Source organism: Sylvia atricapilla, chromosome 1, assembly GCF_009819655.1.
Source record: "Sylvia atricapilla isolate bSylAtr1 chromosome 1, bSylAtr1.pri, whole genome shotgun sequence".
NCBI classification, from domain to species: Eukaryota; Metazoa; Chordata; class Aves; order Passeriformes; family Sylviidae; genus Sylvia; species Sylvia atricapilla.
The window spans coordinates 106,630,898-106,657,955 of record NC_089140.1 but is presented as its reverse complement, the minus strand read 5'-3'; the positions used below and the strand labels follow the sequence as shown (position 1 = coordinate 106,657,955).

Genomic DNA, 27,058 nt, shown 5'->3' with positions numbered 1-27,058 from the left:
ATAAGAGTTTTAGAGCCAGTAGGAGAAGCAACCGATTAGCTATATTTGCAAAAAGATTCAGGAAAACTTTAACTGAGGGGTACTCTTGGACCTCCAAGTATTTAAGTGCCGAGGAATAAAGGTTCAGAATTAATTGGCAGGTAGGGGAAATTGTTCTCCTGTTAGGCATTGGGTATGTTTCACTCGTGGTGATTTGTTACATGTGTTACAGAGAGAAGTTTTGTTTCAAATATCTTCCTGTAAACATCGCACTTAATTTAAAACAAAAGGTACAGCTTCCATTTTATGTGAAGGTATGGGCTTTGCCTTTCTTATGCACCAGTTGCCTGAGAATACCTAAAATGAGAAAACAGCAACATTGTATATTTCAGATGGAGTAGCTTGGATCTGCTGACAATAAACTACTGACTTGAGAAAACCACTTAATGTGCAGGATGGAGATGAGAGAGATTTCTTTGCAGAGTCTTATTTACTATTTTTCAACTAAAACCAGGCAGTAAATCAATCATCGTCTGTAATTATTGCTGCAGTAATTACCTTTGGGGAGTAGGTTATCATTCTTGGTGGCCTTTGTTCAAATATATCTTTCATTTCCCCTGTTTTATTTTTCTTGAATCATGTCAGTTTCTGAGTGAATTAATAGTATTCTGAAAGCAGTCCGATTGTCAGATTTCTGAAAGGGCTAATAATGTGATTCATCTGAGGAGCTGAAAGATGCTTGCATAGACTAGCACTTAAATTCATGGATAAGAGTTTGCCCATCAATTATTACATCTTCATTTTTAGAGAACAAACAAAAACTCTAAGTAATGTTGCAAGGAGAATTTCAACTGTACCTCCAATGCAGCATTTATTTAAATTCTGATTTCTTAAGTATTACTGATTTAGTCAGTACAAAATGTAGTTCTACAGATAAAAATAAACAGTATTTTAAATAGCTTATTTGAAAAACTATTCTTTGAATGTATGTAAATGAGTTATTTAAACTCATGAGCGCTGTTTTACATCTAAATAAAATATGGAGTTACACATTACATTTCCAATTTGTCATGTACTTAGCAGCCCTTTCTGGGGGAAGATACAAGAGATATTTTTGATATGTCTGTCACTTTTGATAACTTAATTTGAAACTTATATCTTAGGGGAATACTGATACAAGGCAGGTAAATACATTAAAACAAAATGACAATTGAGTTTTTCATATTGAATGCATGAAACTAATGTTCATCTGAAATCGTGGGTGTTGAAAACTAGCTAGTGACTAAATTTCTTATATTTCTTGAAAATACAGGTTTTGTTTCAATTACCCTGGTTTCTGTTTGCATTCCTTTTATTTCTTTCTATCCTTCCTTTTTTTTTTTTTTTTTTTTTTTTTTTTTTTTTTTTTTTTTTTTTTTTTTCCCTTTTCTCTGTTTTGGTTTCTTGCCAACTTTAGTCTGACTGTCCCCCAGCACTTGATGAAGATTGCATCTCAGGCTTGGACCTAGGAAAGAAAATAGGCATGGCTAACATTAGATAAGCCCCTTATAATTTAAGAATAATAAAATCTTCTTTCTGAGGAAAAAAAAAAGATGTAATTATTTTCCATGACAAACACTGTCTCTTACAAATACACTGTAGGTTTGTAGCAAAAAAAAGTCTCAGAAGGAGAGTAAATGACAACTTTCTAAAAAACTGTAATTTGAATATCTTATTTTACTTTAGGAAGGAAGAATTTAAGTTCAACTGTTTGGTATTTTAAGTCAGAGGAAGGATCAGTTGCATCAAACTCATCAGTCCTGACCTATATTTCATTCTACTGATTAATTTATCCCATTTCCTTGGCTAGTTTCTGAAAAAAAAAATCTATTAAGTATCATTGACCTGATCAAAATCACCTAATGCGTTTGGTGAGGAAGAGAGGGAGGATAGCTGGAGAAAAGCAGGTGGGGAGAGAGGACTCAGAGATCTGATACTCGTGTACAAGCCCCAAAAGAGGCACTGTGCAGATGAAGGGTATCAGAGAAGGGCAATTGTAATGACTCCTTAAACTCCTGACATCCAGGGGCAGAGCCATTCCCTAAGTAAAACTATGGTAGAGACCCCTGTGATGAGAAAGCAAGGGAGAGGGGCAGAGCAGCTTCTTGCATCTTGTTTAACTTGGCCATTATGAGTTGTAAACCTTTCTTTGTGACTTGGCATACTTTGGAGATATCACACTTGGGTTCCTGACTGCCTGCCCCCCCTCCTTCCTTTCTGGTTTATGGGGTTTTACTTTGAGGAGGGCTTGAGGTTTTTTTTCTTTGCTCTTACTACCGGCTTTTGATGAGAAAGTTTGTTTAGGAAAAAAGTTACAAAAATAGTCACTTGCAAAGAAAACTAGGTATTCTTTATACAAAATGAGTGCAAATGCAATTCTACTAAATGTTAAACACAGGTCTCCCTAAGCTAAAGCCAGGTAATATTCATTACTGTGTTCAAAGTCACCCATGAAAAATCACTGAAATGGTAGTTGTTAGATAAGCTATCACAAGGAAGCTAGTATAGCTCCACATGTTTAATAGAAGTGCTGATCTCTGATTTCTTTTTGTGGGGAAAAAAACCCCAAGCAGCCTGTGGTTTTACTTCAAAGTAAATTTTTACTCAGTGCAATTTTGTGTTCTACATGCAGAAATAAAACTACTAAATGTTAGTTCCTAGAAAGATGAGCGGGATGCATTTCTCAGTTGTGTTTTACATACCCATGCTTTGCTTAAAGAAGGCTTATATCTTGAAATATATTGCCAAGCCCACAATGTCTCCTGAAGTTGTTCCCTGTTTTTGAGGAAACCTAGGTAATCTTTCCATCCTGGATGAATTTACAACTGCAGCTTAATTCATGCAGAGTATCGGTGCACTGAGCAAATGCATCTGTTTTAATGGGACCTGTTTCCTCAGCACAGATTCCAAGTCAAAGGATGTTTCTCATGCAGAGGTGCAGGTTATGTGGGGTAGTACCAAGGAAGGTAGAATAGTGATGGATTAAAAGAAAAATGTTACTAACCAGCAGCATTATTTCAGAGAGAATTTGACATTCGGATCCCCTTCCAACAGTAGCCTTTACATTTCTCTGTATCTGTCAACTGTTTGAATGTTTATTTGCAGCCTCAGCACTCCCTGGCTTCCAAATTGCAGGGGCTAGACTCAAAAGTCATGAGATTGTCTGCTGATTAGATTATAATCAATCCAGCATAAACAAACCCAGCAATTAGTATTGGCATTATTTCGGTGAACTAGACTTAAAAGTTTCAGTAGTATTGGTCCAAAGAACTTTTTCTGAACGGGCTGTTTTCAGGAACTGTGTTATTTTGGCATCATCATTTTATAGGGAGGGAACAAAAAATTCATGAGATTCCATTTGGCCTGAAAAACAAAAACATCTGTTTGATGCATGAGTAAATTGCTGGCTTCTATTTGGCTATCCAAAAAAGGGCAAAAATTAAGATACCAAACATAAAAGAGTACGTGAAAAAAAAAAAAAAAAAAAAAAAAGAAATTACAAAGAGGATTTAAGATTAGCATCTTTTTATAATACGGGCTATTTATAATGTTCTCTTTTGGACTTTGCCAAAACATGCCTTTATGTATTAAAAAAAATCTGTAACAACAAAAACACCCCTAACTTTTAATAATAATATTCATTGACTTGAGCAATGCATAGTGATATTGATGGTCTTGATTAGCTGCAGGATTACAGTAATGCTGCCCAGTCATTTCTGGGGCCAGCATGAGTTACATTGACCATCATTGTCTGCTGCTTGTGGTTAGGCACCATTAGAAGGGAACATCTAAACAGCTACTGGTTGTACTGCTAGCTTTCACAAAGGTGAAATCTTGTGACAAAGATAATATTAAGAGGTTTAGTAAGGCTGCTGATGTGTTTGGATTGGTTTGATTTTGTTTTCCTGAGCTGCTGTTAACTTGAGTAACAAGGGAAGCTGTCAGTATGGAGTCACTTATCTAACATGTGTAGGGATAACATTATCCACCATGATCTAAGATCTCTTGAAAGGCTTTATGTTGCTCTATAATTCATTCTGTCTAATTTACAGCTGGTTTAATAGCTCTCGATTCTTTGTTCTGAAACACGATTCAGTATTTTCAAACTTGTGCATTTTGAAAAAAAAAATCTTCCTTCTGAATAACTGTGTGTGAGGAAAAGATCCAGAAAAACTGTCAATATTTTATGTAGACCATATGGATTCAGTATTTTTTTCTGTGTAAAAGAATTAAAATAAGATATTTGGAGGGTTTTTTTTTTAGATTGGTTAAAATACAGTATAAGTTCCTATACCTTAAGACAACCTCTTAGAATCTTTTCCTAGCCATATTTTACAGTTTCCTTTGCTTTCTGCAGGGCTACCTGAGCTCAGAATCAGTCCCAGTTGAGGGTTGGGAAAATGCATTATTTCACTTAAATCAGAACTGTGGCATATATATGTACATATGTATGAATATTTCCCTGAAGGGACAACACAGAGATCTACAAAGAATTTGGCCTGTTTTATTTGGTACTGTGAAAATGTACATGTCTGTTTTCAAATACATTTTGCAGAGTGCTACTACAAAGCATTAAAGTTTTTCAGTTGCTGTCTTTATAAAAGTTGGACAGCACAAAAGGGGCTTTTAAATACTTTTAAATTGTAATGTAACATTTGGCGTAGGACTCTGACAAAAGATGGATGTGCAAAGACCAAAAGAGGTGGTGAGGTTTGTTTTTCTTTTAAAATTAGACAACTTGGGTTCTATTTCACCTCAAGTATGAGTAATTATGCTAGTTTAGCAATTATTAGAGATGAAAGAAATTCTGTTAGATATGAGTCTCCTAAACTTCAGTAGCTTTAGTTTAGCCAGGATAATGATCAAGGAGTAGTTAGCCATATGCCTAGGGACTATGCTGTAGCAAAAAAGATAGGGCTGATCTTGGGGGTATCCTTATTACAACATGTTATAATTAACATTTTCATTCAGCCCTCCTACTTTCCAAAAAAATCTGCTTTATTTTTTTTTTTGTGCACACATTGGTAAGACTGCACAAAATTGCTCTCTTTCAATGAATTTTTTAACCAGGATAGTTGTCTTCCTATTTAGAATATTAGTTAACACTGGTCACAGTTTTTTTTTTTTCCCCATTTCACATGCCTTTAGTTTCAGAAACATTTTTTCCCCTCTATACTGCGTAATCATTAAGAAGAAAGATGTAGAAGATTCATTTTCCCCTTCCTTTTTAGGATTTAGTCTAGGTTATACATGTCCTTCTGGGGTGTGCATGTTTGGGTTTTAGATTTTCCTTTAGTGGGGTGATGCTGTGCATGCCATACTGCAACTGTTCTTTGTACAGTTGAAACCACAGAATATGTACTCAAAAGGATTGTAGTGTTGTTACTTACCAATTCTGCACAATTAAATTCCAACGAAGTTTTAGAAATCTTGGGGGCTTGTTTTCCTTGTGGTCCCTCTCTTTTTTTTTTTTTTTTTTTTTTGTGTCATGGGAGTAAGGCAGAGGGGTGGTTTTTTTCAGTGAATGATTCGTCTGATACTTTCACTTTTAAATATAGGTGCAATTAGGTGCAATTTTTCTTTGGAAGAGTAGGAATTCTAGTTCTTCAAGATTTCTTAAAGCTATCTATCCATCTATCCATCCATCCATCCATCCGTCAATCCATCTGTCTATCTATCTCAGTATAGTGACACCCCCCCCTTCTTTATTTAATGTGATATGGGCTTACTGTAATTATTGAAAAATGCAATATCAGTAACTAGCTAGCCTTCTTACAAATTTGGCAGTGCTAATCCTTAGTTAGACAGCTGGCTGAAGCAGAACACCTTTTTGTGCTGGAAAAATGGATGGGATGTTGATAGTGGGGATTCTCAGTGTTTTCTTTCTGCCCCAGACTTGATTTTTGGAGTTTATTCTCTCATGCAAAGGCAATAACCTGGAGCATGAATTTTGTCCTTACCTAACACGAATGCAAAACCACTCACCAGTTTCTCAGAGAGATGCTCAGTGTTCCACATAAATGTGGAAAAAGCTAGAGCACTTCTATGTCTGAATGTCCTGGTTGGCTGTAAAATACATGGCTTTTGTGAACAGTCCCTGAGACCTGTTGTACCCTTACTATTTTTATGTTGTGTTTTGCTGGAAAAATATATTTCAAACAATGATTTCCTTGGTAATTGATTTTCTAGTTTCATTTTTCTGTTGTTCACTCTTTTGGTAACATATCAAGTTCAACTTCCATTATTGATTCATTCACATTTTGAAAGAAGCTTTAAAAACAAAAATAAAATACCTGCTTTGTTTCTGGACTGGATGATGTGATGTAGTGAGGCTGTGTCCTTGGGAAGACCAGGCTATGCTTTGATCAACAAAAACTTTCCCTGGCACTGAATTAGGGTGGCTGTTTTTTTTATTTGTTTTTTTTTTTTTTTTTTTTGTTTTTATGTTATTTGTTTTTTTTTTTTTGTTTTTTTTTCCAGACAGAATCAAGTGACTTTCTAACTTTTGACAGTGGCAGTAGGAAGGAGGAGGGGGTGGGGAAGTTAATTATTTTCCACCTCCGAAGAATACAATTGTGAGGAAGGAACTTTCTGATTCACTGGTTCCAGGACAACAGGATGTCAAGATCCATGCCTGATGTAAGGTTTTCACTCTGAAGATGGGAGGAGGAAATGGGTTTGTATTGGTCTCTGCATGCAACCACTGACTGGGAAGAGATTGAGTTGAGTGATTTATAAAGAGCTAGAGCACAGGAAGAGATTTGGTTTGCAATTTCTGGTGAATCTGTTGAGTAGGAGATTTGCTTGTCAAATGCAAATGTAAATCAATGAAGAAAGGTGAGAAATCTTTAAGGCTAGGTAAAAAAATCATAATAAAAAAGGGCTTGCAGGCTGCAAGATGTTTAGTGCTTAGATGCTGCTAATCGTTGCCTAGTGGAATTTGGAACCTTGCACCAAACTCTTGGATTCTTTATATGGTTCACAGGTGCTTAGGAGTTTCTGAATGTTGTTGAGAAGAAATTACTTTAAAGAGACAGTAGGAGGAACTTGGAAATAATGACGTGTCTTAGCTCCCCTATTCTCGATGTGGGCATCTTAGTGCATGCAACAGGGCATCTCATGGCAGTCACTTACCTGACTCAGGTTTTGGAGATAAAGATAAAATTCCTTTCCTCCCAGGCTAGGAAGAATTGAGGTGGTGTGCTTTTCCTCTCTTCTTTACTGATGAGGGAAAAATCTTTGCTCTGCTGGGATGTGAGAGGCAGGAGTTCTCTTTTGTGCTTTGTCTAAAGGTGTTTTATGTGTATCTCACAGGGAGGATATCAGTCATTACACAGCAGCATATTGTGTTATGAGTGTGAGTTGCCCTGTTATTTTTGTCAGTGCTGTTTCCCTTTTCAAAAGTCTAATTATTTGTTGGACACGAAGGTGAGAAAGAGCATGAGACTCAGGGCTCTAATAGCTTGAGTACCATGAAGAAAAAGGAGAGACCAGAGTACTGGTCTGCCAGGCACTTTCTGCCACTTCTAATGAATTATTCCGGTGCAACTAGAATTGGAGTCCCCTTATCCCACTTCCTGGGATGGTGCCCCAACCACTAGGATAAAATATCATGCTAATTCCTGTTTCTAGTTCAGTGAATATTGTAGTTGAAGTATGGTAGCTTCAACAGCAATGAATGAGTGCACTTCAAGTCTGAGGGTCAGTGTTCTTTGTTAGAAAACCTCACAACGTGAGTACAAATCCTTCTGATGGAGGAGAGAGTTCAGCTGGTGGCACCCACAACTTGGATGAGTGATCTAACCAGTGGATGTGGGCAAGAGGGGAAAAGGATGTATTTCAATCCACATATTTTCTTTCAGTGTTTTATAGCAACCAGGGAAGGGTATATGAACTCTCAAGAACTGGCCCATAAGACAGCATCCAAACCCTGGGCAAGCAGGAGAATACTTAATCACCCCCTATCCAGCTGTGATGGGGCTTCAGTTTGATTTCAGCACTGAGAAAGTCTCGATGGTAAAACCACAGGTAGTGCCTGACCTCAGTGGCATCTGAACAGAACTGCTGACAATTTAGATGCAGCATCCCCTCACTGGTTTTTTGGCTTCTAAGCTCCTCTGTGGATATAGACCTGATTGCTGTTCTACATGATAGAATGTCATCTAGAATAGAGCAGAGAGTCTGAGGGATCAAAAATTAACTTACAAAACCCTAGTATACAATAGAAGATCTCGGATAAATCAGGGATACTCTCAGTTGAAAGGAGGTAAGTGTTTGGTTTTGTTTTTATTGACTCAGATAAATTTATGACTTTAGGTAATAGAGATAAGCATGCAGCTGTATTTTGGTTTGGTATTGGAACAGTGTCAGACAGCCCAAAGTCCTCAATTTAAGTGTCCCATTTTAGGCACATAAATAAATGATTTAACTTTCAGAGGTAAGGATCATCTACAGTAACATTTACTGTAAGTCTTCATAGCTCTTCTTTATGTCACCTGTCTTCAGAGTTGTGTAATGTTGGATACCTTGAGGTTCTGGGATCTCTACATCAGTTTAATTCCAATTGCTCTCTCTTGCTGAGTCTAGACTTTTGTAGACAGTGTTTAATGAATTTCCTGTTTTCTAAGCACAGTTAAAAATACAGTCTGTAGAAGCACCAGGAATTCGTATTTGTCATGTTGAGTAAGAAAGCTGAGGTGATACATAGCTCCAGGATGCTGAGAGGAATTACTCCAAATGTGTTCATGTTAAGTACTGGACTTGGTCATTAGGGTTAAAATTTATCTTAGCCTCCTAACTTTTGTCTTCCCCCAAAATGGGCTGGCTGCCCACAGCAGCATTGTCAGGAATGGAGGTGGAGTACTCAAAGACAGGCAAGACAGCTGAAAGTCCTGACCCTGGTACTAAGAACTGACTCCCTCTAGCTTTGCTAATTCTCACCATGGCCCTCAATTTGACTCTGAGATGTATCATAATCTGTTATGTTGCATGATAGAGAATCTTCAGGATGGCTGAAATTTACTTGAGGTTTATAAAAAGCTCTAAGATTCTTCGGAGAAAAGTACTTTTTAAAACATAACCTTATTGGTTTACTTAACAATAGAAATATGAGTATATTTATAGACTCATATAAAAGGTTTAACCTTTTAAAATATTGCATGGTTATGGAGACAAAGTTAGGATTTCCGACAGGATTAATTAATCTATTACTTCAGCTATCCTGAAAAATATATCCTCCCTCCCCCTACCCAGCTTCGGGGTTTAGAATTATCCCTCTGCTGCTGGAAAGAGCATCTTCTGCCTTTCCTGCACACAGTGTTATGTAAAACTGGACGTCTTTACGCTGTCACATTTGGATACTGTCATCCTTGAGATCAAGGGTTGGAAGAATATCCAAAGGATTTCTTAAGCATAATTTCTTTCCACTTAAGTATATTTATTACTTTTATGTTTATGTGCTGCCTAGGAAAATACTTTATTTTAGCATAAGAATAATATTTTCCAACCACTGCAGTTTAATTGGGAACTCCTAATTCAGTCATTCTACAAGAAGAACATTAGGGGAAAAAAAACAAGCTCAGTGTTGGGACAGACTAAAGAGAGGAGGGAAGAATATGAGTGCTATGAGGGACTTTGTCTTCTGGAAAAAGTAAATGCAAGAGGAAAGAATGCTTTATATAATAAGAATCTTTTAAGGAAAATAATTTCCAATGTCAAGAGAATATTGTTACAATGCTAGGGGGAATAGAAATAGGAAAAGGGGTATGTCACACACACAGGAAAACAAATCAGCCATATAAATATTCATGCATATTAATAATTGGACTTTTGTAAAGTTATGGCTACACACAGAACTGATTTTCAGTGGAGTTCTGGAGTGTAGATATTAGAAATGTTAGTATGCCAATGCATTTCTTTTTCCAATTCTTCTAACACTTAAGTCATCGGAAGGATATATATTTGACAGTCAAACTGGTAATCTGTCTAGTAGCTGATAGCCGTGAGTTGATGCTAGGTGAAGCTGGTCAGAAAACAATACTTTCTTAGTAGTTATGAACTTTTATGAATACCAGTTATCTTAAAGGCCATTATGAAGCATTCTGAAACGTTTGCTGAATTCCAGAAGTTACCCACTGAGTTGCTGCTCTTATGTGCCATAGCCAGGTGGGAAATCATGTGCTGGCATGTGTCAGCCAGAAGGGTTTGAAAGGTGAGTCTCAGGCACCAGTGGTACCTAGGGAGAGAAGAAAGCTGAGGAAGGTGTAGCCCTAGCAGGTGATTCATTGGCACGTGATCCTGAATTTAATACATCTTTGTAACTTCTTTAATTTCAATTTTGTATCCTGACTGAACCCTTGTGGAGACGTATTTCCACAGCATGTTATTGCAAAGTGTGAAACATCTTCAGAATCCATTGACTTTAATAGAGCTAGAGGATACTCAACATCCCCTGCAACTGGCTCTTAAATTTGCCTTCTGCTATATGATTAATCTGTCTGCTCATACTTAATATCTACCTGTAGATGGTGGCAGTATGAATGTCCCCTTGGTTTTTATGTGGCCACAAGGAGAAGCAGAGAGATACTTCCAGAAATTACAGTCATTTGTAGATACTGAAATAATGGCACACACGTTTTATTTCTGTTCTGTCTCAGTAACTCAGTAAATTGTGTATTGATTATGCTAATACAGCTAGTGTCTCTATTACTTGTCTGCAGAAATTATTCAAACATGTAGATTGAAGATGCACTTGGCAAAGTTACCATCGTAAGAAAAAGGCTTTTGTGCAAAGATGGCTTTAAATTGAATTACTAATCATATGCTAATGGAGGTTTATAGATCAAGTATTGAATTGTACAAAATGTAAAGTGCAAGGTAAAAATATGTATTCTAAACTTCCTATCCTGACAGTCTTAGTTGCTACATTAGGTTTATTTTCACATCTCTCAAGGAATATGTTTTATGAAGGGATAAATCAATAGCAATCTATTTTTATAGTTTATTTTGGGATATGTAGCTTCTCCTGCTTTGTTTACCAAGCTGAAGAGAGGCTCAGGCATTTGGGGCAGGTTTTTTTTTTTCTTTTTCAAAATTTATTGATCTACCTAGACTAGAAGAAAACAGACTTTTTTCAATTATCTTTTGCTTTTATTTTATTATGGTTTGTAATAGGTCAGAAACCATAAATCTTAGCCAGAGTTCTCCAAAAGGCTTCCCTTTCAGTGAAAGTGTAATTTTCCATGTTTCTAATTTTATCTGTTTCTTTTCTGCACAAGTTTTTTCCAGGCATCAACCAGAAATGACTTGTGCTCTTCCTTAGGGTGCTAAGTCTACAGATTAACTTTTCAGAGAAGGGGAATCCTGGTTACTGAGTAGAATATGAATAAGATTTTGCAAGCTAGAAAATCCGTATGTATTTTGTAGCAACTTTAGAAAGTAATGTCTATCCATTATGGTCCAACCTTGAGACCCACAGACTAAGCAGAAGGGGTGACATCCTCATTGATCAGCAGGTGTTGCTGTAGAGCAGTCAGGAGCTTAATTCTAAATTTAGGACCTCTCTCTCAAAATTCCCACAGGTTTTCCTCATTGGTTGTTCTTGATGGTTCTTCTTGATTCGTTGTTGTTTTTTTTTTTAATTATTATTATTATTATTCTTTCTTTAAAAAGAAATAGTTGGTCTTAATGTTGACAGTCAGTAGCGTTAGCATGAGATGTGCTCTGAACTGAAACCAGGGTTTGCTTTGGACACTGGCTGTACCAAAGCTAAAACATCTTAACCTTTCACATGGATACAACTTCAGTTTAGAGATACTTGTTTGGGCTTTTTTTTTTTTTTTTTTTTTTTTTTTTTTTTTTTTTTTTTTTGGTTAAAATTTTAAAAACTGGTATTTGTCCAACCCACAGCTTTTATAATGGGAGATGGAACTGACATGTTGGATTTCTCTTTTCCCTTACTGGTAATTTTTTTAAATTGCTCTCAAGAAGTGTGGTGCCAGAGCTGTAGTGATCCAGCTCTTTTTTGAAATTTTGTTACTTGGAGTTCCTCTTTTTGTTTCTCAGAAGTTGTCCTGAGAAAATGGGTAGTAGGAAATTGATCGTTTGTTGTTTTAAGGAGCAGAGGAGTCAACTGAGAAATTTTACTGCAGCTAACAAAACAGGTGGCCTGTGGTCATAAACATGTAGTTGTAGGGACAAGGAATCCTGTTGCTGTCATGACAAAATGTACCTTGAAGTTCTATTCAGCCGTGACATCACTTACTCATACTGGATTGATAATGTATTATTCTGCTTTCCTAAGGTCTCTCTTTGAGTGGTATTCTGGCTTATTACACAAAATTCATCTTACCTTATGCTAGCATATGGTATATGCTATAAAGAATGTGTCATCTCTGTGTCCAATTACAGTCTTAGGGTATCAATAATTTTGGTGTTTGAATTAATAGTAGTGCATACATGCTACTTTTTACTTGCTTATGATCCTTCTTCCTTTTTTTGTTGCATGCCATGCTCGTGCTAGAGAAAGGGTCTTGCTTAGCAAAATTTAAATCATCCCTTTGTATAGATTTTGTTTAAAGGTTTTCCTCCTCTGAAAGAAAAGAGTGTAGTTAATGTTTAAGGGAGGTTAACATTGGCTGCATGTCACGCTACCTTTCACAGCCAGCTGAGTTTAACAGTGGCCTGAGAGCTGAAATAGCGCTGAAGTTTTCAGAATCTGTTCATGAAAAGATGTTAAATGCTAATGGAAAGCTTATCTGATGCTACCAGCTGTAGCCTGCTTAGTGTAAGAATACCCTTGCAACCTGGAGGAAGGAGCTAACTATGCAGAGGAAAATGAGATGCTATTTTGTGGGTGACTCCTTAATGCAGTGGGTTTTGTAGAGTAGTTTCCTTTTTCTTTTTACCATATTTTCCCCTAAATATGTTTTTTTTTTCCTGACAAATATGTCAGTCTAGTTGACTGTTACTGTCATTTCTTTGTGCCATGGCCTGTTGTGATCTACTTGTTTCTGTTGTGACTGAGAATCCTTAAAAGGATGAGCAAGGTTTAGAAAAATGCTATCCACAATGCTACCTGCTTTTATACTTGTTTCCTTTTTAAGTGCAATAAAGACATAGTGGTCAGCCTTTGTTGAAAGCAAACCTCAGTTCTCACAGAATTTTGAGATCCCAAAATAGCAGGGAAGTTGTAAAATGTTTGTTTTCACAAGGCATACGCTGTCATTTTTTCGTGGTACAAAATTTTGTACCTGGAAACAATTTTTTAGGCAGCATCCGTGTTTATTTTTTCCATTTTAGGAGCTAAAAATGTTTGGTGTACTTCTCAGTCAGCAGTGTGAAGCTAGTACATTTCACTGTGCAGTCACATCTCAGGAGCAGTGAGAGAGTGTGCTACTGCAAGTGGTGGCCATAGACATTGAGGACAGAACAGCAGAAAAGATTAACTCTTTCATTTTGGTTTACACTTAAAAGTGGAGATCTTGTTTACTTCTCAGCAGGTAACCACTTGGGAATCAGTTATTGAAAAGCTTGTGTTTGAAGATCTCAATTCCATCTTGAAACTTAAGAAATGGTAGAGTTCTTAAACTGCTTTTTTGAAATGAGAAGGGACATTTATTATGGTTGGGGACAGCAGATACGTCTACAACCTTTAATAAGGCTGATTGGTAGGCAGTGGTGATCAAAGGGAGTTTCCTCTTGAGGAATGGAAGAGTGGGCTCATTTTCAGTTTTAAAGCTTGTTCTTAAGTACATTTTTTGGAAATACATCAGTAGCTAATGATAGACATAAATAGGGTCAGGTTGGACTGCTGCAGAGGTTTCCCTGGGAATTTTGAGGGGGTCACAATAGATGGTATATATATATATATTTAATTGTATGCTAGTTTTATTCATTATTTTTATTTCTTTATTAGTGGAACTTACTGATCTGTGCTACCTTAGAGAAAAATCTTTCTATTTAGCTTAGTTTGCGTTTGACCACATATTCCCCATGAGCTTTTCATGGGCTTTTCATGAGCTTTTCCCACTGCTTTCTTTGTCTGACTGGTTTCCTTCAGCTGTGAGGATGCTGGGATGACTGCTTCAGTGTAACAAAGAAAATCATACAGTATTATCACAGCTGAGGTACTGGTGACATCGTGGCTGCAAAACACAAGTTCAGCTCATAAATTAGCTCGTAAAATCATATTTTGTGAAATACATGGACTGACTGCAGGGCTGGGGAAACTTTAATCAGATCTCTGTAGATGAGAAGAGTTTGCTTGCTAGCCACAGCTCTGGGATGGAGATATAGATTGTTTAGAGTCCTTCAGAGATTGTACTTGACTCTTTCTGATATATGAACTGTGTTACAAGTGTTCTAAGAGTGTCCTTATGAAAACTGGTGTTTTTTTTCTAGAAACTCAGATTCTAGAAACAACCAGTTGTATGAAGCCTTGGGGTTGGCGGAGGAGGAAAAGAGGTACCTGTGGAGTGTGTATATGTATCTCTTCTTTTGCATATATGTCTAGATTTATATGTGACCCCTAAGTGTTGCACTCTCTTGTCCCAAGAACCTGGAAAAATACCTCAAATCTTTGGACTTTTAATTCAGTTGCATGATTATTTTTTGAGGTCTGAATTCTTGGGAGTGGAAATGCTGCAGAAGTGCAGTCTTTCCCCTTTCAGCTTTTTCCCCTGTGGAGGCACAGTGAATTCTTTTCTCTCCGCTGTTCTCTAACTCAAAGAACTCGGTCTATGTGAGAATAAAAAGGAAATGGTTCTGCCTTTTAGCTCTTCCCTTACTTTTGCTTTGGGAGAGTCAATCTTACTTAGGCATCGTATCAGAACGCAAGAGAACAGCGCTCTCTAATTTTTCAAAGTAACAGCAGAATGCCTCTTGTTAGGTTCACTCACCCAACAAGTTTTGAATAGTGAATCTGACAAGAATTGTATTGTTTTTAGTTCTACTGCTCTGGAAAGCTGTGAGCCAAGGGAAAGATGCTGGCATGGTATATACAGTAAAACAGCATGGGGTTAGTTCTCCTTTGCAAGGCTGTCTGCACTGCTGTTTGCTACTGAATATAGGATTATTACTATTTTTTAAAGCTTATGTATGAACTAGCACACACACCTCTCCCATCTGCCAGGAGAAGGCTTTCTCTTATCTGTGTGGAGCAAGCAGAATCTTAAAGCCCATAATTGTTCTCTCATTAGATCTGTAATCAAATACAGTAAAGTGCATTGAAGACAAATATCCCAGAGGAAATTCGAATTGTTTTTTTAAGCCATGGAAAAGAATTGGTCACTCTGCTCTCAGATTTGTAGCTTCCATACAGCAATGTATTCTGTCTTGGTCTGGTCTACACTTCCGCACTTTGCAGTGCAGCTTTTCTTGCCCGTGTTGTGCAAGCATTGCTGGCTTTCAGATCTGAGGCTGGTGTAAAGATGCTTGAAACACTTCAGCTACCTACCTAACATCTTTTTTGTTTGTTTTGTTTTTGTTTTGTTTACCTTTTTCTGACAGTAGAAGAAAATGAAACAGAGGACCATCAGGCAGGTGTGGGACACACAGCCGCACAGACTGGTAATGCTGAATTCCTTCATTAGTGCTTGCTTACCATTTGCCAACAGTGTGAGGGATTTTTGTATCGGGGTGTTTTTGCAAAGCCTTCAGTCTTCTTTCTGTGTTTCAGCTTAGAATGCATTCTTGGGGCTTGCAATGGAAAATACATTCCTCTCCCTTTACCTTTCAGTTTCTGACAATTAGAAATTCTGCCTTTTGTAGGCTGACTGAAAGTGAGATGCTTCTAAAGTACAGCATGCTTTTCTTTTTTTCTTATTTCCTTTTTTGTTAAGTTTAAGCCTTCTCTACATTCCCCACGTAACCACCCCCCATGCCATTTCAGATAAACTTTATAATTATTAATTTAATTTAAACTATTTCCATATTTCTAAAATATGTGGATAGTGGTGATTTCTTTAAAGACTGTTTGTATAATTTCTTGCCAGACATTAACTAAGGGCTCTTTAATTTTAATAAGTGAGATTGGATGGACAAAACTGTTGAGTCAGGGATAATCACGAAGAAATAATTGTTAATCCCCTAAAACAACAAGGGCTTCTTTATTCTCTATCATGGTTTGGAGAATGCAAGAAATAATTTGTTTCTGTCTTTGGTACTGGTTTCACTGAATTTTATCTGAAGAGAAGGACTGACTCATCTGAATAGTCTTATTCATTCAGCTGAGGTCACCTTTTGGAGTAAGGGCTAACTCCTTAAGGATATTCCTAGAAGGCTAGTCATATCTGAATACGTGTAGGTAATCTGTTTGAGAACAGTTGGAGTTATTCCTCTTATGAAGGTGAAGAATGCAGTTAATTTTTTCTTCAGCTTTGTATTTCTGTGTGTGTCCTCTGGGTTTGTGTTTGGCGCCTTTCATAGGTTCTAATGGCTTTGTGCATAAAGTAGATTGTTTGAAGAGAGTAAATAAAAGTGAGGGAGTTCTTTGCCTTTTTAATGGCAAATTTCTCAAACTCTTTTCAGCGTACATGTGTCTCCATTTAGCTATCTGCAAATTCTTGAAAAAACCAAACTTATCCTGCAGTAGACACATGAAGTTGAAAAATAGGCAACTGCAAAACCAGAGATCAATGTCAAGAAGTGGTGGCTATTCTGCTTTTTTTTTTTTTTTTCTTAAAATAATTATCAGTGGTTAAGTTGCATTGCTAGTTCTTTATTTACCATCATGTCCTGTTTTGTTCTCTGTTTATTTCTGGGCAGGATTTAACATTCTGTTTTTCTCCATAGCAAGAATGCAGTGCTGATATTAAAAACAAAAAGCCTGATAGAGCAAGCGGTACAGAAGGCCTGGACTGTGTACACACTGCCAGAAGTTTTTATAGTAATACTTTGTATCTAAGCTCTGACTCTAACCATTAAATGTGCTTTTTATAGAGTACCAAGTTATAATGTAGTGCAGCTACGGCATATTAATCTTACTGCAGAGATTTAATGAGGCAGTTGTTTTGCGATGGACACTATTGGGAGCAGAGAGCGACAGAGTTTTACTTTACCACTGAGCTGAAGAAATATTCCTTGCCTGGTAATAATTATAACCACATGATCTAAGTTTTCCTTTCTTTTGCCAGCACTTTTCCATGCAGAAGTGGCTTGGAAGGAGGTCTACTGCAAGGCAGTGAGATGGATTGGAAAGGAGGCTGTTTTCTTGGTAGTTTGATGTTTTAGTTGGGATTATCTATGGATCCTTGCAGCATAGGCAGAAATATGTAAGATGAGTTTCAAGAATACAGACAGTCTTTGCCAGTCCACTGAGATGACTTTTAGATATTCATTACTTTTACTTGACTTTTATATGGGTTATAAAAAGTAAATGTGGTGAAACCTCATTTTTACATGGGCAGAATAGAATTTCTGCTGGTTGGCCTTAAACCGCTCCCATACTTGAAATTAATTGAAGTCCATGGCTTTATTGCCTCCAACACTTTTAAACCAATGCAATTTTTCATTTTCCCCGAAGTTGCAGTTTTATTAGACCAAGTTACAGCAATAACATCCCTTATGAGAAGGAGGAAGAAGGGAAGGGGAGAGCCACCTGCCAGGGAACGTAGTAATGTGAAAATCATGCTTCTTTTAATTTCCATTTATAAATAATGTTAACATAATCAGGAAGAGAAGACAACTGTTCTTTCTTTTATTTTTTTTTTTTAAGTCCCTTAATAGGCAGAATTTATTTCTCTTCCAAAAAAGCAACCTGCATTGATTTCTACACTAGAAATTTCCAGTGGTATCTGAATATGGAGAGGATATGTGTGTATTGTTGCTGACAGGTATTGAAAAATTTTAGTTGGTGCATGGGCAGCCTCCAAAACAGGGTAGAGAAGCCTCTGGAAATCACAGTGGTATTTGCAGATGTTGGGAAAAGTAATTTTGCTACGAACACTATTTTATTGAGGGAATTGTGGCTGTGATTGTTGCATATACTGCAGAGAAAGAAATGTGGGAGATGAATGACATTTGCCTTGAAGCGTATATGTGAGCCTGAGCTTTGAACAAGAGGTTAAGGAGAAAGCACAGATGAATGCATATTGCATTTATAAAATATTTTATTCTAGTCTTCCAAAAGAGCTACTCAAATAAGGCAGCCTATCCTCGATCAAAGTAACTATTTAAGGTTAGACCAACTCTTGATGGAAGATATTTGTTGTTGCAACAGAACAGCTATCTGTTCACAAAACCTCCAAATGATATTTGCTCTCTTTAAACATATTTTTATTTTGGTGGTGACATCTCTTCACGGAAGCAGATCATGGTGGAAATACATTCATTGAGAGGGGCTGAGACTGCCAGAACTCGTTTCACAGAGCTGTCATAGGCTAAACTCGAACCTAGGTCCCAGAGGGTCCCACTTAAGTGTTGACCTAAAAACAAATGTGCCAGTTGGCTAGAGCATGTATTCTAAAGTTGCAGCAGAAGGGAATAAGCTTGACTGACTTCTGTCCCTGTAGAGTTTATATCTGCAAATGCAGAAGGAGAAGCAAAACATTATTAGTCTTAAAATGATTCTAATTTTAATAACTGGTTGCTAAGTATGAAGCTTTAAATTGAGTGATCCTTTAGGCTTTTTTGCACTAAGGGGTGCATGTGTGCCTACATGTGTGTGTTGCCGAGTTCCTGTAAAATGCAAGTGTTTCTGAATAGTGAGTCTAGAGAATTCCCTCCTCTCCCTTTTCTTTCCTTCAACACTGTACTTAAAGCAGAGTCAGACACTACCCTTATTTTAAAACAAACAGGTCTGTAAACTTTATGTGCAGCATTTAAATACTCATGTTAAAATTCAGACCTAGTGCCCACATTTCCCTGAGTGCTGTCAATTTTATGAGATGAAACTGGGAGCTTGAGCTGAACAACTAATAGTATGCAGCATGCACATGCTGCCTTCCAACAAGTGTTTAATGATGTTGGGGTCAGTTTGCAACAGTTAAGACAATTATTTCATTTTCTGAACTGTTTGAAACCTGGAAATCTCCTAGCTACTTTTATTAATCTTTCAAACTATTTTGGAAAATGAAGCAGCTGTGGAAGTCCTTAGATTTAGAATATTCAATAATGGCTAAAATGCCATAAAGTCTTTTTTATAATTAGCATACCTTTTTTGGTTGGTAAATTTGCAGGCTACTTTTCTATTTGGAAGTAGCTGCCCAAGTGGAAATTTCCACTCTTGAAAGAACCTTGTGGATGTAATTTGTCATGTAAGGACTCAGTGTATAGATAGGGCTTTTGCCCAGCAGATATATTTTTGCTTTCAGAATGTGTTTTTTATTTTTAAAAATTAATCTGTTTTCTCTCTGTAATATAATTCCCTTAAAAATAAACACTGCCCTTTACCCCGTCAAAGAAATTCCTCGGTTTTGATCACAAGCCACATGGCATGAGAAAGACTTCCTGACATGGGTCATTTCCAGTTTCTGCTTGCGGGTCCATCTGTGTTTGTACAGTTGAAGGGCAGGGTGCAGCAGTATGGACCAAAGGATACAGTGGGATGATGAGAGCTCTGACCTTGGTTGTGGGCAGCAAGAAATATGGGAATGGCTGTGCCCAGATGACTGTAGGGTGCTGAGAGCGGATGTGAGTGGTTTATAGTGGAATTGCCTTCCTGCTTTTCCTCACACACCACCCCACCTCCAATATGAATGTAGTGCTGGTGTGGTTTGGTTTCTCTTCTTCCAAGGAGCTGTGTGTGATTTTAATCAATTTCAGGGCTAGATAAGGTGCATTCACAGATACTACCTCTCTGTTCCCCTGGCCAGGGAGCCTACTCCTGGTTACTCACCCGCTTGGCTAAAGACTGTAACATCTTAAAACGTACTTGCACAATCTCCTGTTATTATGTGAGTTCGTCCTTGTTTTCTAAAATCACTTATTTTGGTCTCAGCTCTCTCAAATATCTAAAAGGAAAGACGAGGCAGCCAAAGCAGAAAAGGGAAAAGTGGTGAAATACTTGCATTCCTTTTGCTGGAATGTGCACAACCATTTCTCTTCTGCATTTCACTTGTTGTACTGTGGTTCCCAAGGAAAAACAAAGTTAAGTGCCAGCTTGCTTTATTAGGGAAGACAGATTGGTTTATTTCTGTCTTTGAAGGAAGCTTTTAGTAAAATGGGCAAAAAGTCAGGAGTGGTTAAAGCTACTGTGTTTCTCCTCAGAGGAGGAAGAAAAGTTCTAGGCTACACATTATTTCACTGAGCTGGTCATCTGCAGAGGTGAGGCAACGCAGTGAGCTGTGCACACGTGGTAAGGTGGTGAGGCTGCATGTTTCTTCCAGTAAGAAGCTTCAGTTGGGCTCAGGACTGATGATCTGAGACTGGAGCTATCCTGCTATCCCCAAATGCCTGTTAATATGTCAAACAGATGAAGCTTTCTTTGTGCACTCTATAGCTTTTATACTAGACTAGTTAGTTTCCAGTTTTCCATGATCTGGCAAACACAGGAATTTGATGAGCATCGTCTTTAATTCATGCACAAGTTCAGATCATGAGCAGCATTTTGACCCAGAGTATAAGCTTTCCAGGGCTTTGTTTGTGTCAAATAGTGTGGTGATGGAGTATTGGAGTGGGTTGTAACATCAAGATTAATTTCATGTTTATGTAAATCAAATTTGTTAGTCTCTTAATTCTGGTAATTTCCTGTGAAACACTGTAGTTAACAGTGAAAAGAAGTTCCTGCACTCTCATTGATTTGATTTTTCTTTTCATTGAAAAACTAATTGCATAGGTGGTTTATCCTTTCTTACGATGATCAAAGCAGCTTCAATAGCGGTGATAAAATTGACAAACCCAACTCTGAAGCATGGAAGAACAGCTCGTATGAGAAATGGAGCTGCATTTGTGGGAGTAGAAGGGAAATTTGCTTTTCATTCAGATTAGGGGGAAAAAAAAGAAAAAAAAACCTCTTTTGCTTATTTAGCAATAAATTCAACAGTGTGCTGCATGCTCTTGCCAAATAGCTTCCTTCTCATCATTAGCACAACAACCTATTTTTTTTTTTTTTTCTTCTTGAATGTTCTCTTCTTACACGCCTGATATCACAGTCTTGGTTTTCTTTCAGACTCGAACTGTAAACTAGAAGACAAGGCAGAAGATGGAGATGTGTTAGACTGTAAGAAAAGGCCGGATGAAGGGGAGGAGTTAGAAGAAGAAGCTGTGCACAGCTGTGACAGCTGCCTCCAGGTGTTTGAGTCACTGAGCGATATCACAGAACACAAGATTAATCAATGTCAACTGACAGGTAAACAATACTTATCATTTTGTGGCTTCTTGCACTGCTCTACTTCTGATTCCCATCCTCTGCCTCTGCTATCCCTCCTTTTTCAGTTATTTTATTCCTGCACTTGAATGCTTGGTTGAGACTTTTAAAAACAGATTTTGAGACAGGATTATACTGTAAATGGAACATTATAAATTTTCTTAATACCAAGGGATATATGACTGCTGTGTGTGTTTTCTAGATTCATACTGTACAGCTTTCCATGCTTTGCTTCTACATGTATTTTGCTAGGTCACTTGTGAATGCAGAGGGCATCTGTTAGTGGGGCTTAAGTGGCATAATGCCACATAATGAATGAATTTGCACAATGGCCTGTTGCAGATCTGAGCTGGATGTTGTGTTACTCTAATCTGTTAGCTACAAATGACTGTACAGTAATCAGTAGCTGAGAGTTGAGAGGAATTAAGGAAATTGTTAGAGGGGAAAATAAGATCTCAGCTTCAATGAAGGGGCAGAACTGAGTGCTGATCAGATACTGCTGAATTGAGTAGAGCTGGGTGAATGGACCTGTCTACCACCTAGATCATCCTTGAAATTATTATAGACAGCACCCTTACAATGTGAAAACAATGTGAAATCTGCTGAATTTAAATTTAGTAGGTTTTTTGAAGGTACACACTGTAGGTCCAAACAGGCTCCATGTCAAGAGAAAGGCACTTATATTTTTAATTAGTTAGTGTTTTACTTTTAGCCTGTACAGTGTAAAATGTACTTACTGTGTAGTGGAGTTTTATTAAAAACCTTTCTTAATTATGATTTTGTAAGTAAGAAAATTCCCGTTTCATTTGGGAATGCTTTTAGAAGGTGTCTGTGTGTGCTTATATTTGGAGAGCTTCCTGCATTTTGGTTCCAATAGGTCCATAGGCAAAGCCCTGTCAGAATGAGACATAAAAGTCAGTAGCACTACCACTCTTGAGGATGAAGAGTGAAAAGATGATGAGCAGAAGAGGAATAAGTGGGCAGGAGCAGAAGAAATATTGAGGAAGTAATGTGGATCTGTCAAATGATTTTAATCCTCACTTCAAATTATGGAAGATGAAAATCTGCTGCAGCAAGAAGTGTTTACTTTTATTAATATACTGCTTTGCCTTTTCTTGCCTGTAAAATGTATTTCTGACTTGAGATACAATCAATTCAATCATTTTCTAATCACTCTTACAAACTTCCAGAACATATTTTTCTACAGTGCTCATGATTTCTGGCAGTGTGTATATTCTCTCTTGACTTGAAATAACTTAAGCATTTTTCTGTCCTTTTTCTTCATACTTCTCTTCTTTCTTTTGCTCTTTCTGTGTTGAAAAATTAGTGACTTAACTTGTCTGTTTCTTTCCTCTCCCAGAAAGCACTCGCACTGCCTGAGTCCCCTGGCTCTCCCCTTCACTCTCAGATCCCATTTATTCATTCCTGTGGGTTTTTTACCTTGTTCTTATACAGCTGTCTCTCCTTTCTGGTTAGCTGGTTGCTGCCCCCTTCTACCAAGTGTTTTCTCTGCTTTAAATCTGCAAGCAGAATGCACTGAACGATGCTTGTGTGGTTGGGTTAAGAAGCTGAAGAAATGCAGGTGAGGGGAGCAGTAAACAGGAAGAATCCTGGACCACTGCTCCTGAACACAGCAGTTCTTTCTAAGAGCTGTGCTGCTAAATGAGAGTGAAAATAAAGATGCTGGGTTAGTCAGGCTGAGATGTATATGTGAAGATATGATATGATATGATATGATATGATATGATATGATATGATATGATATGATAGCAGAGGATGGGGAAATAAAAATGAATCTTGGAGGAATTAAGTTCCTAAAAATATCTTTGCCTCTCTTTCAAGGAAACTTGTGATAGTGAATGGGTAGAGCCCAGGCTGTTTGAAAGCCAATGAAGTGAACAAAAACTGAAACTACACACCCTTCTGGAGTACAAAGTTGACAAGAAGCCAACTGTCCTCTGTTTCTAAATATAAATGACCTAAATACACCCTTAGAGTTGAAAAAGGGGCGTGAGTGACGTGGCTGGAGTTGAGGATTTTTTCTTAAACAGGAAAATACTAAACAGGTTCCTAGTGAGGTAGAGCCAATGCAGGGTCCTAGGGTGCATGTGTGACCTCACACTAAGGATAAAACATTCAAGCCAACCTCATTGGCTGAGATTATTTTTAGATAATCTGTGACAAAAAAGTGACAGAAAGAAGCCTTTATTTTCTGAAATACAATATATATTCGACAAAAATAAGTTTGGCTTTTAGCATTTTAGTCAAGCTCCCTGGACTCTTGTTCTCTTCCATAAGCACCTTTGGGTGCCATGCTCAAAGTTTTTTTAAAAGAAAGTGTTATCAATAAGGGCTGGTTGCACCTCCCTTTCCCATCCCAGTCCTCTGACACAACAGGATTTTACATAGTTGCTCTGGTTGTCTCGTTTTGGAGGAGTCCCACTGAAATTAGGAGACACTATAAGGTGTCTACTAATAAGTCTACAAACATGTCTGTCACTCAGTTGTTAATGAAAGGCAAGAGGTTTAAAAATTTTACTTCTTTCTACTGTATTCTGCTGTTTGGATCAACTGTGTCCTCTCTGGAGGACAGCAGAGTGTATGATCTATCTTGATGAGATTTTCCAGTTCTGAGTCTTAGGCAGGGAAGAGTTACCTAAGATATCCATTATGTAAAAAAGGCAGGGCTGTTACCCTCTGAATGCCACATTTGTGAAACCCTCCAAACCCCATTTTTCAGATGGCTGAGACAGCTGCTGTAGCTTGTCTGGATTTCACTGAGATGCTCTGTGAGATGCATAGGGAGAATTTATGAACTGTACATGATGTTTTCATACTGATCCAGATGTATGGTCTTTTTCCATTCAGTTATATTGGGTAAAATCAACAGTTATGTTGATGGAACAAACAGGATGAAAAAACAATGGCTTAAGGCAACCCTCTAGTAAACCCCTGAATATTTAAATGCTGGAATAGTCTGCCCAGCAAGATGGTGGAGTCACCATCCATGGATGGGTTTAAAAAAAGACTGGATGTGACACTCGATGCCATGATCTAATTGATGTGTTAGGGCTGGGTTGGACTTGATAATCTTGAAGGTCTCTTCCAACCTACACATTCTGTGATTCTGTGACATTTGAGTGTCACAGTGTCTTGACTGCCCCTAGTTCTACCAACTTTGTAACATGCTTGAGAATTGGGCCTGCCACTTAAGGTTCTCAAACTGATACTTGGGCTTCTAGTTTTTGCATTTGAAAATACCAGATGTGTTCCTCTGAAGTTTTGACAGTTCAGTGGGAGGAGTAAAGTTGCTTTATTGAATCTTCATTCTGTACTCTCAACTGAAGACCAGAATGAGGAAAATGGAGCTGGTTTATTAAACAGTGCTCCCAATCTCTCAAAGTGTCAGTCACCCCCACCTATTCAGAGGACAGTGGAAGATCAGAGTTACTTACAACTCTGTGAGATTTAGCTCTCAGGATCTTGAATTGCTGTTCTCTTGCAGATTTTTTCAAAGAAGGAGAAAAAAAGTCCTCCCCAACTGGTTCCTTTCTGTAATCTGTTGTTTGAATTGAACTCATGTTCTTTTTTCTGGAGGAGGGCATAGCTGCTCTTTTATCCTAATGTGTGCGCTATTGATCTTTTCAATTTGGGTCTGATCCAGTGTCCATTGAAGTCAGTGAAAAGATTCCCATTGACTTCAGTGGGGGATGGAACAGGCCCTTCATGAGCTATTTAGTAATATTTTTTGCTATCATCTGAAATTCTTGTACTGAAGCTTTCTCTGAAAAGGTGATGATTTATTTATGTTAATTGCTGACAATTCCTGTGATGTTTGTGGAATACAGATAATGGGTAAATGGGGGGAAAGTTCTAAACATTTCTTTGCGATACTTGGTAACCAAGGATAGCTAAGATGCTGAACTACATTCATTTAGTCATTACAAAAGACTAGCAATAAAAATATGGATTTAATAGTGCTTCTCTCTGATGTTAATGTTTTTCTCACTGTATTCTTCCTGCAGCATTTAATTTAATAACTCAAGCCACTTGCATATTGTCATCCTCTATGTTGTGTTTATAAGCAAAGGGTCCAATTAGCATGGCTAGGAGTCCGATGTCTTTCTAGTATATGTCAGTTTGGATCTCACTGGAGGAACTTGAATGCAGGATCAAATATGGTACACTACTGATAAACCCTCAACTGCACCTTCTCTTCTGCCTTCAGGAAAGGACACTTAACCTTTTGCATTGCTGCCATATATGCTGTTGGTAGGACCCAATGTGTCAGACACTTTCTTTTATTGTCTCCAGCTTGATTTATAATCCCTTTTCCCTGCATAGTGCTTTGTACTGTTTGTTTTCCCTTTTTAGTCCTCAGGGGTCCTGCTTTATAAAATCTCCCTTGTCTGTGTGAGAACTGCCTCTCCACTGGCTGGCTCTGCTGTGTGTGGAGGTATACAGCTCAAGCTTCATACTTTTCTAGATCCTGTAGGTCACCCTGGCATCAGAAATCTCAGCCATAACCAGAGTAATACTAGAACAAGGAGTGTAAATATGCTGTGAACATACCTACTGGCTGAGTTGCTGAATAACTCAGCAGCACTGGACATGCTGGCACACAAGTCTGCCATTCTCTACCCAAATGTGAATAGACACAGTGGATGTTACAGGGCTTCCCTACTAGCCCTGTTGGAATCACAGGCTATCAAATTTGGCTGAAAGCAGGCTACCCAATCATATGCAGTCATAGCTTCAAGGCTAAGGGTGTTCTGAGGGCAAAGCCATGAGGTATTTCTCCACTAGGGATATTTATTTTACCTTTAGATATTTAGGTGGACTCCATTCTATGCTTTAGGCTCTAGCTTAGTTCTAGAACTCTGACAGGTTGAGTGAGCATGTCAGGTAGAGCTGATAGCCATTCCTGTTTCCAAACCTAAGCTGTTTCTGCTATTGAAAAAGTCATAGCTGTGTGTCCCCTGCCAATGAAGAGATGCAGTCCTGCCCTCTAGCCTTGCTCAGAGATTCCTCTCTGATGCCATCTGAAAAGGATTCCGAAACTGTATTAGGGCCCATTGTTTTGAGTGCTGGTCTCCATCAGCACTGCAGTATCACAAGAGTGGGAACTAGATAAGTTCTAGATAAGTCAGTATTTCTGTTTTTTGAATTATGACCAAAATTAATTTTCGTCATCATCCTGAGAAACACCTACTTTCATGTCTAGTTATGAGAGCTTGTGCCTACCTCACAGCATCACAGACAGCATGCACCATGAGTGATCATGGATTTAGCAAACAGGAGGCAATACAGATTCCACTGTAATGGTTTCCTTCTCTTGCTTCTTTTCTCTTCTTCCTAGTGCCCAGGAATTTTTCATCTTTCTGAATGAGTTGGTAAGTGTTCACCAGAACACTTGAAAACTTTCCAGGAGATTTTGTCCCAAAGGATGTATGCTGTGCACAGTGAGACTACAAGATAAATCTTGTGAACACTTGGTGTTACCATGCTTTGATATCCTAGCTAGAACAGCTCTTCCTGCTAGCAAAGGATCCTGGCCAAATATATTGCGTTTCTTGTCGTTATTTTTTCAGTTTCCACTACATGTGGGGAGAAAAGATACATGGCAAGGCTCCTTGGTCATTCCAGCATCAAAGAGGAAAATCTGAGCTTGATCAAAGTTCTTCTGAGGACAAGGACCCTAAGAAGTTAAATATATGATGCACCAAAAGCATATTC

The 27,058-nt window shown here is 37.9% G+C and overlaps 1 protein-coding gene across 11 annotated transcripts in view; it reads left to right on the top strand.

The window, feature by feature from the left end:
- ZNF521 (zinc finger protein 521) overlaps nucleotides 1-27,058 on the top strand; it is a 230,707-nt gene that overhangs the window by 3,701 nt on the left and 199,948 nt on the right. For 5 of the 11 annotated variants that reach the window (XM_066330097.1, XM_066330141.1, XM_066330062.1 and 2 more), the window contains 3 exons: nucleotides 14,419-14,481; nucleotides 15,526-15,585; nucleotides 21,125-21,304. In XM_066330097.1, the coding sequence (XP_066186194.1) occupies nucleotides 14,419-14,481; nucleotides 15,526-15,585; nucleotides 21,125-21,304 (303 nt within the window). Of the gene's footprint in view, nucleotides 1-6,491; nucleotides 6,695-14,418; nucleotides 14,482-15,525; nucleotides 15,586-21,124; nucleotides 21,305-27,058 lie in introns of those variants that run through there. The other 6 variants (XM_066330071.1, XM_066330134.1, XM_066330080.1 and 3 more) reach the window with 4 other exon arrangements.